At 34.2% G+C, this 15,244-nt stretch overlaps 1 protein-coding gene across 2 annotated transcripts in view; it reads left to right on the forward strand.

Annotated features, from left to right (window-relative positions):
- Positions 1-15,244, forward strand: part of LOC149542860 (sister chromatid cohesion protein PDS5 homolog A-like) — a 241,998-nt gene that overhangs the window by 59,243 nt on the left and 167,511 nt on the right. For both annotated transcript variants that reach the window (XM_089797769.1, XM_089797771.1), the window contains exons 5-10: positions 2,624-2,845; positions 3,086-3,302; positions 3,458-3,603; positions 3,716-3,873; positions 4,321-4,470; positions 4,708-4,756. In XM_089797769.1, coding sequence (XP_089653895.1) covers positions 2,624-2,845; positions 3,086-3,302; positions 3,458-3,603; positions 3,716-3,873; positions 4,321-4,470; positions 4,708-4,756 — 942 coding nt within the window. The remainder of the gene's footprint in view (positions 1-2,623; positions 2,846-3,085; positions 3,303-3,457; positions 3,604-3,715; positions 3,874-4,320; positions 4,471-4,707; positions 4,757-15,244) is intronic.

Below are 15,244 nucleotides of genomic sequence, written 5' to 3' on the forward strand. Positions count from 1 at the left end.
GAGGTAACACTTCTATTATGGGCATTGGACAGGCCTCTACATATTTATTGATAAGATCTCTTTTAGATATGTGATTTCCAACCAAACCTGCTAATCGGAGTGGATGTGTACGAGCTTTTTCCCTTATAGAAGCAGTAATACGATTAGCTGCAAATAATGCATCCAACGGAGCAGCAAAATCTCCACAAACCACGTCACCCAATACATCAAATAATATTATATCATATTCGTAAAATGCATTTAATTCTTTTAACAATTTCACAGTCTCTCCTACCACATATACCCCACATCCAGCACCTGCAGGCGCCCCCCCAGCTTCCACACAGTCTACCCCTCCATAACCTTTATGAATGACATCTTCGGACCAAATATCCTCATAATGATGATCTTTGGACTGCAAAGTATCTATAATTGTAGGTATCAAAAATTCTGTAAGAGTAAAAGTACATAAGGACATCGCAAGAAATGAAATATATGGTCCAAATTTTAAACAATACATTGCCATAATGTCATTGAATTATTCATGGGCTCAAGGCACAAGGATTTTTGTTTTGTTTTTCTTACTTTACATTGCAGGAAGCCCAAAAATAGAGGATGCACAAAAATATGATCACTTTTCTTTACTTTTTGTTAAACAAGGAGTCTGCGTTTGTTTATCGCACTTCATATCTCATGAAATGTGAAGTAAAGGATGCACACAAGATGAATACACAAAAAACTAGTAATAAAAATTTAAATCTTAATCAACTATTAATAATTTATGCAAAATTATGAATAAACATTTCAATTTTTTTAATAATTTAAATTTATAGAAAATTACAAATAAACTTTTGAAAATTATATAATTTTTATTTAACAAGCTAAAAAACCTAAAATACCGCTGTTATAAATCTAAATTAGGACCTAAACTCCAAAATGTCGTTTTTAGTGGTTCTAACTGTTGTTTTAAAATAACTGAACTCCTAAACACCATTTTTTAGGAGTTTCTAACTGTTGTTTTCAATAAAAGCAGCAACTCAACAACCTAAAAACAATTGTTATAACCATATGTGATTCTATGAATGAATTTTTGTATAGTTAAAACTTCAATTGAAAGAGAAACACAAAAAATCTATGTTGCCGATTCGGATTCCCGAACAGGTTAACGTACGAGAATTTGATTTGTGGATTCATGAAAAAACAAAATTCCCATTATGATTTGTATGGATTCGTGCGCGCGCGCGTGTGTGTATACACAAATTTGGCCCCACTTATTCCAAGTTTGGCATGCAGGTCCCAAAGGATCCATGTGGATTTGTGACCTATTCGCACCAGATTCCTCTGCGTCTGTGTGGATTCGTGACTGATCCATGATTGATTTGCACAGGGTCCGGATTTGACCCAGTGGGTCTGTCTAGATACCTGACTAGATCTCTGGATCCGCAGATCCAGATGGACCCACATGGTCAAATGTGGATCCTGTGTGAATCCGACATGAATCAATTCGTGAATTCAGATCCAATTAATGGCCTAGATACATGGATCTGGTATAACAGAAAAAATCATCTAACCATTGATTTCTGATTTAACCATTCAGATCCATTTAGGAATGAACAGCTAAATTGAAAAAGCCAAATCCCAAATAATGAAGGTTCCTGACTTACCTTGAAGGATTGGTTACTTCTTTCTTTATCAATATGAAGAAGTTCCAACTCTAGACGCTCTTCTTTTTGCTACTGCGCTAACTTGCTAATGCTGTCACTTTTGCAGTCTTGTTTGCTCTTACTCTTTCTATGCAACATGCAGCTTGCTTAATGCTTCCAAGCTTTGATAGTGATTTCGAGTCGGAGTGTAAGTTGTATTTATAAGTGCTTCGGTTGTGGGTGGGGCCCACAAATATTTGGGATTAGAGTTTTGGGGCATGAACATAAGTAAAATGTCAGGGGACTGCTGACAGCATTGGAAATGCATGAGAGGGGGTTGAGAGTTTACTTGAAGGCCTGGGGGATGTCTAGAAGTCCCCTGAATAATTTTTCTTTGAGGGAGATGTCCCAGTCACACACATGCACGTACACACCCCCACATGCATGCACACACACCCATGCATACACACACACTCCTCTTGAATGCTTCTTGTGTTTATTGTGATATATTCCTGCCATGGTTGTGTTAGCACAGGTGAAAGTAATCCTGAATGTCTACGACTAAAACAGAATTAGTGTGATTTTTTAACATGATTGTCCCATTCTCTGCTGCCATTAATGCATCTAGACATTAAGGTTCATACCTTAATATAGTCCTTTATTTTTCAAACTCAAAGAAATCGGAAAGCTTGGCTATCTGTTCGTAAGTTACATAATATTTATACAGAGAACTTTACTTTTCTCTGATTTAAATTTATTCTTTTATCTGGGTCTTGTGTTCATTCTTTGCTTGAGGGAACATTCTGATTTGGAGGTGGTGTGTTGTTTTCTTTTATTGCCTGTTTATACCACACTCTGACTATGCATGCCCATTTTTTGGTAATATGGGAGTCTCATCTTTCATGCATGTATTCTTTCAATTGTGAGAGCCATTTTGAAGGACACTGCTTTTCTTAATGTATTTGGTTTCTATAACCTGACCCTTTGTTTTTTGATTGCAGAATGCATCTCTTGCTGCTCGTCAGCTTTCAGTATCCGTGGTTCAACGCTGTGCAGAAAAGTTGGAGCCAACTGTTCAGCAATTTTTAACTTCAGTAATGCTTGAGGGGAAGGCTGCTGGAAGTGATCTACAAGAAAATTATCATAATATTATTTTTGAAATTTATCAGTGTGCTCCTCAGATGCTATTGGCTGTCATTCCAAATCTAACCCAGGAACTACTGGTATACATGTTGAGCACTTCTTACTGTTTAAAAGTGTTTTTCACTTGTATCGTTATTTGAGTATGCTTGTTTCAAAATTGGAAGTATTGGATCTTGATTTATTTTAAACTTGAGGACAACTGCGGGGTATTCTATGTAAACCCTAAACATCTCACTCTTTCGTGAAATTTTCTATGCTTGTGTATTGCCACCTTGTACCATGGAATTTAGTAAATAAACTAAGTGCTATGTGTTTTACAGACAGATCAGGTAGATGTTCGGTTGAAGGCAGTGCATTTGTTGGGAAAATTATTTGCATTGCATGGACGACATGTTGCACAAGAGTACCATCAACTATTTGCTGAATTCTTAAAAAGATTCTCTGATAAGACTGTGGAAGTAAGGTTGGCTGCTGTGGACTGTGCTAAAGATTGTTTTTTAGCAAATCCGTCTGGAAATGAGGCTTCTGAGATTCTTTGTAAGTTTGGAACTAATAATGCTTCTATTTCGTAGAAAACGGAAGTAAAATATTGTATGCTTTCTGAATGATTGATTTCATACCACATTTTTATAAAATGTAGCTTGTAAAAAACTGGATACTTTTTAAATGTTTCTCCATTGTTCCTTTTACAGCTGGGCTTCAAGGTCGTCTTCTAGACTTTGATGATAAAGTTCGAATTCAAGTTGTAAATGTGATTTGTGACATAGCAAAAACAAATCCTAGAAATGTATCTTCTGCGATTACTAAGAATGTGGCAGAGCGTTTACGTGACAAGAAGGTAGGATGTCTGTTGGCTTTGCTCTCTGATGCTTGGGGGTAATCTATGTTTTTGAATTTTTCATCTGCTCTTTATTTTTATTTTCATTATTGGTACTAAAATATGTGTACAGGTTTCTGTAAGAAAGAACACTCTTCAGAAACTTGTAGAGGTTTATAGGTCTTATTGCATGAAGTGCTTCGAAGGCTTTATTACCCACAGTGAGGAATTCGAGTGGATCCCGAGCAAAATTATAAGAGTTTGTTTTGATAAAGATTGCAAAGAATTCAGGTATTTGCTGGATCCAATTTCAGTTTTGTACCTAAATGCTAAGTCACTGGATTCATCAAATTTCATCCATTAAGTCTGAATTTCAGCTATTTCTTACCCTTTCCGAACTTCATTCGAATTTTATGATATAATAAGATTATTTTATTTTAAAATAATATCAAGTTGTTTAGTTTAATTATTTAGGAATGTCAAACTATTTTGACAATTTTGTGGATATAATACTTATATTTAAAAATAGATAAATATATATAAGCTCAATTCAATGTCGATTTTTTTTCTGAATTTCTACCCTTGCTGAATTTCATCCGAATTTTATGATTGACGAACTTGAATTCGAATGAACCTTGTGACTTAGCCTAAATGTATACATGGAATCTTCTATAGATTTGTAGTTCTAGTGGATCTTTTATTTATAACTTGTTGATATATAGTTTGCATATATGCCAGACCACCAGGAATGGAGCTTATCTTTGCAGAGGACTTATTTCCTGTCCAGCTTCCTGTGGATGAGAGATCCCACCATTGGATTGCTATGTTCTCAGTATTCTGTCCCAGTGATATTAGAGCTTTAGAGCATATCTTAACTCAAAAGCAAAGGTATCTAATTATTTTTTTGCATTAGGGTTTTCTTGTATGTTGAGATTTTGTTGTGCATGAGGATTCTCTGTGGTTAGTTTACTTTTTCACAACCTTGGATCTTTTAAATGTAAAATTTATATTTTGTAATTGGACGTACTTTCTAAGTTGTCTTGACCTGCTTCCATCATTTCTGTAAATTAAATAAACTCTCTTTCTTGCAAACATTTTTCTATGTAACACATGGCATTTTTGCAGATTACAGCAGGAAATGCAAGCATATCTATCATTCCGTCAGAGTTTAAAGGTAATATTGATTGCAAATTTTTCAATGAGAGATCTGATTTGAGTTATAATGTTCAACTGAACGAATTTTCAGCTTATGCCTAGTTTTCTGTAATATGTTGATGACATTGATATCTGTGTCATGCTTATTGTAATAGCACAAATCATCAAAGAACAAGTTATGTATGACTTCATGGACTAATTTTCATTTCTTGCAAGGTGGTTGAAGCTTCTAGAACATTGAGGGTATTTTTGATTTAACTATTTTATTTCAAAGCAGTACAGTTGATTAAGTTTTAGGTGATTAATCTAGAAACAATAAGCCCAGCCATATTAAAAATCAGTAGTTTTATTAAGTTTTCATCTCAAGTAGGTTTCTTGTTACATCTTAGTAGCAGTAACTGCACTTGGGTCTATGATTAATTCCAGTTAAGATGGAGTCTCATGTTCATTTAGTACTTATTTTGATGCTGTACATCTTCCCTCTTCATTTCTTGGATTCCTATACTCATTTCTTGGACACCTATCTTCATTGGAAGTAATTGTACCCAAATAATTTTTCCAGTACTGTACGCAATAATATTTTTCTTCTTCTTATTACTATGTTTTTGCTCTCTAGCGAAAAGCTTTTAGGGAGTTAGAGATATACTAATAAAGCTTATGCTAAGTAGTTTAAAATTAATGTTGCTATGCTAAAATTGTGTATTTCAATTATACAGCAATAATAGTCAAAGAGGCTGAAAGATATACCTGGCATGAAACCCAATCCATGAAGGTTGAACAGAAAAGTAGACAAGAAGTGAGTGAAAGTGGCTGTGGTTGCTTCTGTTGAACAGAAAGGCATTAGCAGTTTACAGCCGTATATATAGCTCTAATTTCTGCATGCAAGTAGGGCATACAGTTGTGCTATACATCTGTATCTGTATGGTCACAGATTTGCATGGAAATGTATTGTTCTCCTTTAGGGTTGTTCAAAAGTTTTGGTATCTCAACTAGTGCTAAGGTGTACATTGTCCTATAGCCTGTATTATTATAGGGTATATGACATGTTATAGTGTATCCGATTCTGCTCACCTTGAGTAGGTTTGGAGGCTGAGTTAGTTGTACTACTAGCTGTACAGCATTCTAACTATGATTTGACTCTTGGCGATTTAATTGTGCTTCATTTAATCAACTCACCTGTTTTCTTCCTATGTAGATTATAATTATAATTGAATGTTTCAAGCTTTTTTGGGGAAAAATGTGGAGCAAGTTCTAGATGTATAATTTGGTACTCAATTTTCTTTGAATAAATTTGAAAAATTTAATTAAATGAATTGTGAACACTGAAAATCTAATCTGTCCAATTAATATTAACTTCAGTATGGTTGTAATGTAATGGTGAACACATGAAGATAAAACCATTTGGGAAATGGTGTTAGAATAACCATTTCAGGAGATTGCAATGCTCCTTTTCCAGAGCGGAATTAAATATTATAATATAAGCATATTACAATTTAAATAAGTATATTATAATAATCATTTAGACAACAGTATGATATATAATTAAGTTTTATAATTAATAATACAATACAATCAAGTAACACATATAAAATCATAATACAATAATAATATATTATTATAATATAATCATTAAAACACCAAAAAATATTGGCCGATTACTAATTCAATCCTCAAAATACTGTCAATGACTATAAAGGCATCCATGCTGGCAGTCAATGAGTCATGGCTCATGTATTGGAAGAGACACAAGCTACGGTGATATAAGAAAAAAAACAATCATTCAAAGTCCCAGGTGACTTTCGGGTTTATAGATAATAATCGACTGGGGTCTTCTATAACATGTTGTCATGGAGTACGGGAAATCATTTCATATCAGATGGATCCTGTTTGGTTCACACACACACACACACACATATCAAAAGCATTAGATAGACGAGGATATTTTTTTTGGGCATTTATAGTCAACAGTAATAGGAAGCCAAACAACAAACACACCATATAGAGGAAGGAAGCAAATAGGAAAATGCAGAAAGCACAATACCATAATGGTGTCTCAGTTTGGTGTCTGTGAAGATTGGTAATAGTTCACATTGACTTGTGAATATTCACAGCGCAGTAGGAATGTTATTTCAGCACCACATAATGGATGTGCAACAATACCTTATCAAATATAGAGAAGAAGACAGAAGTGTCACAAATAATCTTCCTTCACGCAGACCTCATACCATTTAACATTCAACTTATAGATGGCACTCAGCAATAGATGAATACTGTGCAATTGGATGCACAGAATCACCAGGTGTAGCAAATACACATTAATCGAGCAATTTGATAAATTGGGGGAATAGGAAATGCAACCCTCAGCAATCAAATGCCATCAAACATGGCACGGACAATGGATAGTAGTTCAATACGGAGTAGAGTTTAACTATATTTTACTCATCATTGGGGAGTAGAAATCAGTATTTTGGGCTCTGATAGATACAGACAGGCTGAAGACGATTCTTAAAGGTTTTTTCAAACCAAACAGTGATAAACATATGGTGTTTGTATAGACTCTAGAGAAGATATCAGGAAAAACATATATAACTTATGGATCAATGTAAATTCTGTGCAATGATATCAATAACATTAATAATATCAGCCCAAGTATTGGATGAGAATTCTGATCATATTTAAATAAAAACAAGACGTACTATTTTTCATCTATATTCAGATTGATTTTGCCACTGCAAAACATTGGGGTATAAAGTCAGTCTTAGTTGAACAAAGACAACTCTCATTGTATGTAAGTTTAGCCTCATCGAGGATCATAGTAGAGTATTATTTGATGTCTAATATACTTGGTATAAATCTCAAGAGGATATTCAGTTCTAACTGATGATCAACATATTATAATCAACATAATCTTGGAACCCTGCAAATTTATGACCAAGATAGAAATGACAGGCCATATCTTTTACCTTAGGGTATATTGCATTCACTACATATCAAGATGATCAGATCCACTGTGCATAAAAGTGATCCATTACAAATACATTCTATGTACATCTCAGTTGTACAAGTAAGATTTATAAAATTAGTAGAGCAAAGGAGTTATAATCATACACATTTGGTAATGCAAGAGCTTACAATGTATCGATAAATTGTGAGCCTCTCATCGGGGAGGTCTTGGGTTCGATCTACTCGAGATTAACCCATAATAAAAATTAATCTTAACAATAATAAAAAATGAATAATAAATAATCTAGGCTTCAGCTGATTACCTATCAAAAGAAGAAAAAAGAAAAATCATACAAATTTGGTAAATAATCTAAGTCTTGACTTATGTTATGGGAATTAACTTCACATTCGTAAAGATTTAATATAATAATTCTAATATTTTTGGATATTATAAGTGGGGGCATTACAGAGAGAATAGATAGATGTTTAAAAACACCAAAAATATTAGATTAGCGAAGATGAGGGCATATATTCTTGATGGAAGATCTTCTAACAAAAGAGAAATTAGTATTTGCTGAAATAATAGTGATAGCAGAAATATCAAATAGGTTTTATTTTGTTTGGAGATGTTCTTCTAGCCATTTTTTTCTGCAAGTTAATTTTTAAAATATTAAATCAAAGTAATATAGCATCAGCTAGTTTTTCCTCTTCAAAGCAACTAAGGCTGCAAATTTACAAGAAGAGGGATGTTTTGAAAGGAGATTTGAATTTGCTGATTTAAAAATGTGTATTCTTGTTTTTTATTCAGGATATTAATTATTACTGTTTCATTCACAGTATGCGGTCATGGGGTAGTGCCTTTTGTGGGGGTTTGTGGGTAGATCCTCTAACAAGGTCAAGAGGCACCATTTCTTGTAGGGGTTAGGGATAGAGTCCTCATTGAGGTCAACTCTTGTTGCAAATCTCTTAGTGGGCTTGAGTGATAACACCTCTCACCAGGTTTGATGGTAACGCCTTTGAAAGCACCAAAAAACTCAAAAACCTTCATGACCAATGCCATCTTCACAATTTTATCACCAACAGATTTTTCCCCAAAGAAATCTCGAGTTTTCAAAGAATTGTTGAGAAATTGTAGACCCAAAATTTCAATGTTTTTTTTTGCATTCAAATCGTTTAGAAATCCCTAAAAATGTCATGAAAAAGTTTTTGCAAAATCTTGTGAAACCCTAGAAAAGTCACAAAATCACAAAGAAACAGGGCCAAATCCTGGACGAAATCAAAGTCAGTGCGGAACGGAACTGGTGTTGAATCAGTTTGTTCTTCTGTCCCTCACCTTTCTTTCTAACCACTCGAAAATGCTAAATAGAGGAGCACAAGAGCAATGACAGTCATCAACCAAATGTGAAGGGCCTCAATCATCCTAAATTGCTGGGGCATGTAAGATAGTGTCGAATTAGCTGATGAATCTACTCTAAATCTGCCTTTGGTATGACCTGAGCTCTCTGTATGTCCCTCCCACTGGATTTTGATGCAAACAAGCATAAATTAATATTGCAGATGACACTTTTACAGGGAAGGAGTGAACCCCTATAGTTTAAAATTAATATTATTATAGACTATTAATACATAGTAATAGTTATATATATGATTTAATAATTAGTATATTTAATTTTATTATTAACATTTGTCTCGACATAAAATAGTAGTTGCAAGCTAGGTATTGCTGAAACTAGTGGCTAGTTAATCTTTTACTTCGATAAACACAAATGCTATTTTTGAATTCTATGGAATATAAAGCTTTACAATTGTGGAATGTGATTTGATAAACTTTCTCAAATATTGAACTAGCTCCAGGAAACTTGTCGCCTGAATCACAGTAAAAATCTTGGATCACTTTAAAATGGCTTCCACTTTCACAAAATTCCTAATAGTAGTAAATCCCTATCCAATAAAATTTTGACCTCTGTTACCTCATAGACTTAGCTAATATGTGATCCCAGACTTAGATGACTATTTGGTGACTGCCCTATTAAAAAGCCTGATAAATGTTGATCCCAGTTACTTTATAGACAGCTTCAATTTTATCTGACTTAGATAACTGTTAAGTGAATACCCTCTTTAAAAGTCTGATAAATGTTGATTTTGTTTACTTCAAAGACTTGGCTAATATTTGGTCTCCGACTTAGCCAGCTATTTGGTTACTGCTCTCTTAAAAAGTTAACTGAATATTCGCTTATGTAATCAACAATATGAATATAAGTGACAAAAAATTATATTCTAAACTTCATGGGTTAAATATTAAGTTGCTAGGTCAGGCTCGAAGAATTGATTTGTTGGTACGACAAAATTTTGAAAATGGGTTTAGGTTTGTTAGTACAATACACTGACACACAGATATATATATATATATATATATTATTTATGTAGGTATATACATATTTATGAAGCCTAGAAGGATGAGTTAAGATTAGAATGCCACATACTATCATAAAACCATTTAAACAATAAAAACACCATAAACTTGTAATCATAGCATCATGAATCATGATCATACCTAATATATACTTCAAGTTCAACATCAAAGAAAGATTCAAAACATTAAAATGCCAAGTGATAAATCATAACATCAATTTCAAGTATCGTTGTTTCAAGTTCAACTAATGGATTAAAAATTTATTAATATTCTTCTTCTTCTTCTTCATTGGCATTAGTTGGCTCACAAACAAAGCTAATACCAATCGGATCAGCTGCTCCACTAACATTATTGGTGTCAAAATCATCAAATTCATCAAGTGCAATCTAAGAAGTGGAAGTGTCCAAGTCCGCAAGCTCTATATTTACATCCCACCTCTTTGTTCCCCCTTCTTTGTATTCTTTATTCTTTTGTGAGATGAGACACAAATTGTAATGCACATATACCAAGTTCTCTACTCTTTTTGATTGCAACCTATTGCACTTTACTGAGTGGATTAGAGAATATGAGCATCTAATGTCTTTTTGATGCAGATAAACGTGCAACCTATGGAGACGAGACAAACAATTAAAATAATCTTATTAATCGTATAAGATAATTTTTTAGCAGTTTATAAAGACAAAGTAAGCTATTTAAAAAAATAAAACTTACTTTTGATATAAATTTGATTGCAAGGAGCTACAATGTTTGGAATCTCTGGCCATGGAGGTCCCACCAATTATGAGCATCCTTCCTAAACTGATGATGAAGAACATCATTACTTAGACCTCTTGCATTCACAAACTCTATGAACTCATCTATAATCCAATCTTGCATATTATCATAAAGAAAAAATCTGTCAAATGTTGCCTTGCACCCATTAGACACTTTTAAATCTCTATGTGGTGGCAACCTTCGTCGTAGATAAGTATATTGGGTGCTATAATAGTTGGGCATCAATTCACATTCAAACAAATATAGAGTAGTGGTCATTTTGTTCCATCGTTCTACAACAACTGCTTGCAATTGTTTGCAGAAGGATCCTTAGGATCTTGCTCTTTTTCATTTACAATTGCTGATCTTCTCAAGCATTAAGTCTATACCATCATAGATCTCTCCAATGCAAGGTCTTTCAATGTCAGTGTACTGAAGCACGTTCATATGAGCTTGGCGAGCTTAATGGGGTACTCCACACGTTCCCACCATGAGTCATTAAATATCCTTTTCTTTATTTTTGTTGCTGTCAGTATTGTTTTGCCTCCATATAGATCAATAATTGCTGATTACTGTATTGCAAAGTGCCACTTTCACTTGTACAAGTCATTTCAAGATGATTAAGTTTGATACACAATGGGTCTCAACAACATGTAATGTAAAATGTAGCGAAAAAAAATACAACTATTAGAGACATTCAAAAAAAGAATACCCATTACACAACCAAATTATGAAAATCCGAAATTGTTAAGTTCTAATTTTATTTTTTAAAATTAATTACTACAAGTTCAAGTTTACTTATCTTCAGTAGCTCCAAATGTAAGAATTATCTGAATATTCCTTGAGTCATGTGGTGGTTTGTGATGAATATTTGGATGTCCTTAGCCTCTTCGTACACCTCTTTGGTCCACCCAATTTTGTTCCCAATCTTTTGTAGCATGAGATTGAGTGAAAGGACCACACAAGTTGTTTAAAACATATGCTGATATTACTCTTCAACCAACACACCAACAACTCTACAATTCTTTGCGTTGTCTGTTATGACTTGGACAAGGTTTCTAGCTTCCACTTGTTGAATAACAGAGATGAGAATATCAACAATAAATGACCCATTTTTTACTTGCCCCTAACAATCCACAGATTTCAAAAACATTGCCCTTTTATGGGACACCACCATGACATTAATCAAGGGACAATTTATTGCATCTTTCCACCCATCGGTAACAATCGATACCCTTGTCTTTACTCATGAATCCCTTATGGGCTTCAATTTATCATCAATTTCTTTGACCTGTCTATCTAACAAGGTGGTGCTTACTCTCTCATAACTAGGGCTTTTATACCCTCTTGGAGCTTCATTGGCACTTTTCAACATCTTCTAGTACGAAGAGTGAACAACACTAAAAGGCAGCCCATTTGCATATAAGCATCTTGCCACATCCATGTCAGCAATTTCTCGACTTGTTTTGAAATGTAATTTCTAGTGGTTCCTTTCATTTGTGTGTAATGAGTGCCTCAATTTCAATATCAGGGTTGGGTAAGGTAGTATAAAGGGGTTGTTTTCTATCACAATATTTGTAGAGGGGGATTGCATTTCCTTTTCTTTTTTATTTTATTTTTACCTACCAATGGTTATATTTTGTCTACGTGCTTCTCTCTCTTCTATTGCTTCATCCTCTGCAATATATCATAATACTGTTTCATTTGGTATAGATGCATTCTTCTTCCAAGACATTTCGTGACTCCTCTCCCACGGATTCCACACAAATGGCATACTACCCTATAATATAATCAATTCCTTTCTACATCAGAACTCCGACATTTAGAATTGAATGCACCATCTCCTGGAAGGGCTCTTTCAATATCAGCATACTTCCACAATGGAGAATTAGAATGTGGTTCTATTCTTTGTTCCGTAGTGCCTATAGAGGAAGAGGTAGATGCCATTGTAGTTCCTTTTCTCATGGCAAGAAATTTTATACATATTAAATATAAAAACAAGAGAATGAAGATTCTAGAAAAAAATAGGTAGATTTTATGGACAATGAAAGTGAAATGGAAAAAGAACCTACCTTTTCCACTCTTCGTAAGCTTTGCAAAGGTGTATGAATGAGGCATAAACACTTGTAGAAGATCCACAAGTCAATCTTTCAACTCCTTGCACAACCAAACTCTTGCTCAACTGCCTATATGCTCAACTTAAGAGAAAATAACCTATTTGCACACCACAAATGAAAATTAGAAGCCAACATTAGCCTTTAGAATCCATTTTTTGGGTTGTGGGTGTCAAAAAATATTAAATTTGCAACAAAAATAAACTTGGTTGTTGACTTTGACCATCCTTGGAACCAAGTTCACTAGTGGTTGGGTTGTGATTCACTATTTTGTAGATTGGTCCCCCAAGTCCAAATTGGGTGTGTTGGATTTTGTTCGAACCCACAAGTAGACTAGATCTGAAGCACGGACCAGTTCGTATAGTGGCTGGTCCAGGGGCCCATAGGGGCGAACTAGACATCCTAGGAATTGTCGCTCAGGCAGCATTCAGATGCGTCGGAGCACCATAACACATCGACGGGCCTAGATGCCTTTCCAATGCCCAAAATGACTTAAAATCTGCTTTTTACATGTGCTAAATTGCTTCATTTTATTCTTTTTTTGCTCTTTTTTTTGCTAATCTGCTTACTTGAAGTTTGAAGATGAACTATCAATGCCAATGGTGAAGTATCATACTATGAAATGATTTATTTTTTGTATATTTCTTGCATTTCTTTGCATATATATATGTGTGTGTGTGTGTGTGTGTGTGTGTGTGTGTGTGTGTGTATGTATATATGTATATGTATATATTGTTTTTTAAAATTATATATATAGATGCATCCAAACGATCCAAAATCCAAAAAAAGAACTCAGACATCCGAACATCCAATTCTCATATCCACATCCACATCCACATCATCATTGGCAACTTAGCTTTTGGTTTGCTGATTTTTCCCCAATCAATTGTTTTACTATGGTTGCATTAATGGGGGAGATAAAAAATATATTTAATTTCCATAAGGACCTACAATAGATCAAAGGGATTGGAATGCCATGTATTGTAGCAAAAGACTAGGGCTAACATGGCCCTGAACATAAATCATGAAAAGCAATAAAAGCTGGGTTGGAGGGAGTGGAGCTTGGGATGGATTAGTTTGGGGTATGCCTGCTATGATTTGTCCTAACTCTTATTCAAGGCACTTTAATATTCTCTCTCCTTGGAGCAAGGATAACTTTAGTGACGAATATTCGTGAAATGGCGAATTTCACTCATTGAGGACCTTGAATTTGGCGAAAAAACTTGCACTTTCGAGGTGGCCATGTCGCCCACACTATGAAAATTGGGTTCCATGCTTCGACCAACTGCCAATAACGATACATAATTATTTTTATTTTGGTGATGACTTTGCCAATGTAATCTAATCTTTCCACATAATAAGTTAAACATTTTCGCCTACAATTTCTGAGGCATGTCTTAATAGGTCACATTTGCCAATTTATAGTAAAAGTTTAAGTCGAGTTATATGTAAAGTATATAGACTTGGCAAGTGTCTCTATTCCAAAGACTTTCTAAGGAACTTTTTATCCTTCTAATCTTTGGCCTAAAATAGATTATACTGTGGACAAGTGTCATTATTCTGGAAACTTTCTCTGAAACTTGTACTTTAACATTTTAGCCTGAAATAGGATTTATACTGTTGATTTAGGATCACCTAACGGTCATTACAAAGGGTTATTGTATCTTGGATGATATAAATTTATGGTTTCTAGGTATTTTTACTTTTGGTTGCAATTTTTTGAAATAATTAAAGATTTGCCACAGTTTTATGAAATTTTCATATGACAGAAAGAAATTGCCAATAAAATTAATTTTTTTTTCCTATTTTGGAAAAAAAAATCACCAGTACAAATTATTATTTTGCCCTTACAATAATGTTGGATTTGCCACGATTTATACATTTTTCCAAAGGGGGGTTTCTTAAAGTTATCCTTGCCTTGGAGGACAAAGGCAGATTCCCCATGTTCTTTGTCCCATTGCTTGTTATCCACTCCCTTTGTTCACTGTTGAAACCCTCTATTGTTTTCTTTGTCCAAATTATCAACTATATCTATATTTTCCTTGATGCTAAGGGGAGGATTGATTTTTGTTCATCCTCTTTCAACATCTTTTTGATCGTCTTCTTATCTCCTCATTCTCATTTCTTTGTTTAGGCCATTTAGGAAGCACATGTTAATTTGAGAAGAACCACTTGTAGTTTGTTTGTTTCTGAAATTCCTCTCTTTTGTTGAAATTATTTTCTCTTGGTATCCTTGTAGTTTGAGAAATATGGAATCGTTGCATACTTTCCTCCCTCATACTCC

Source organism: Cupressus sempervirens, chromosome 8 (assembly GCF_028749045.1).
Source record: "Cupressus sempervirens isolate cs-2001-9-10 chromosome 8, ASM2874904v1, whole genome shotgun sequence".
Lineage (NCBI taxonomy): Eukaryota > Viridiplantae > Streptophyta > Pinopsida > Cupressales > Cupressaceae > Cupressus > Cupressus sempervirens.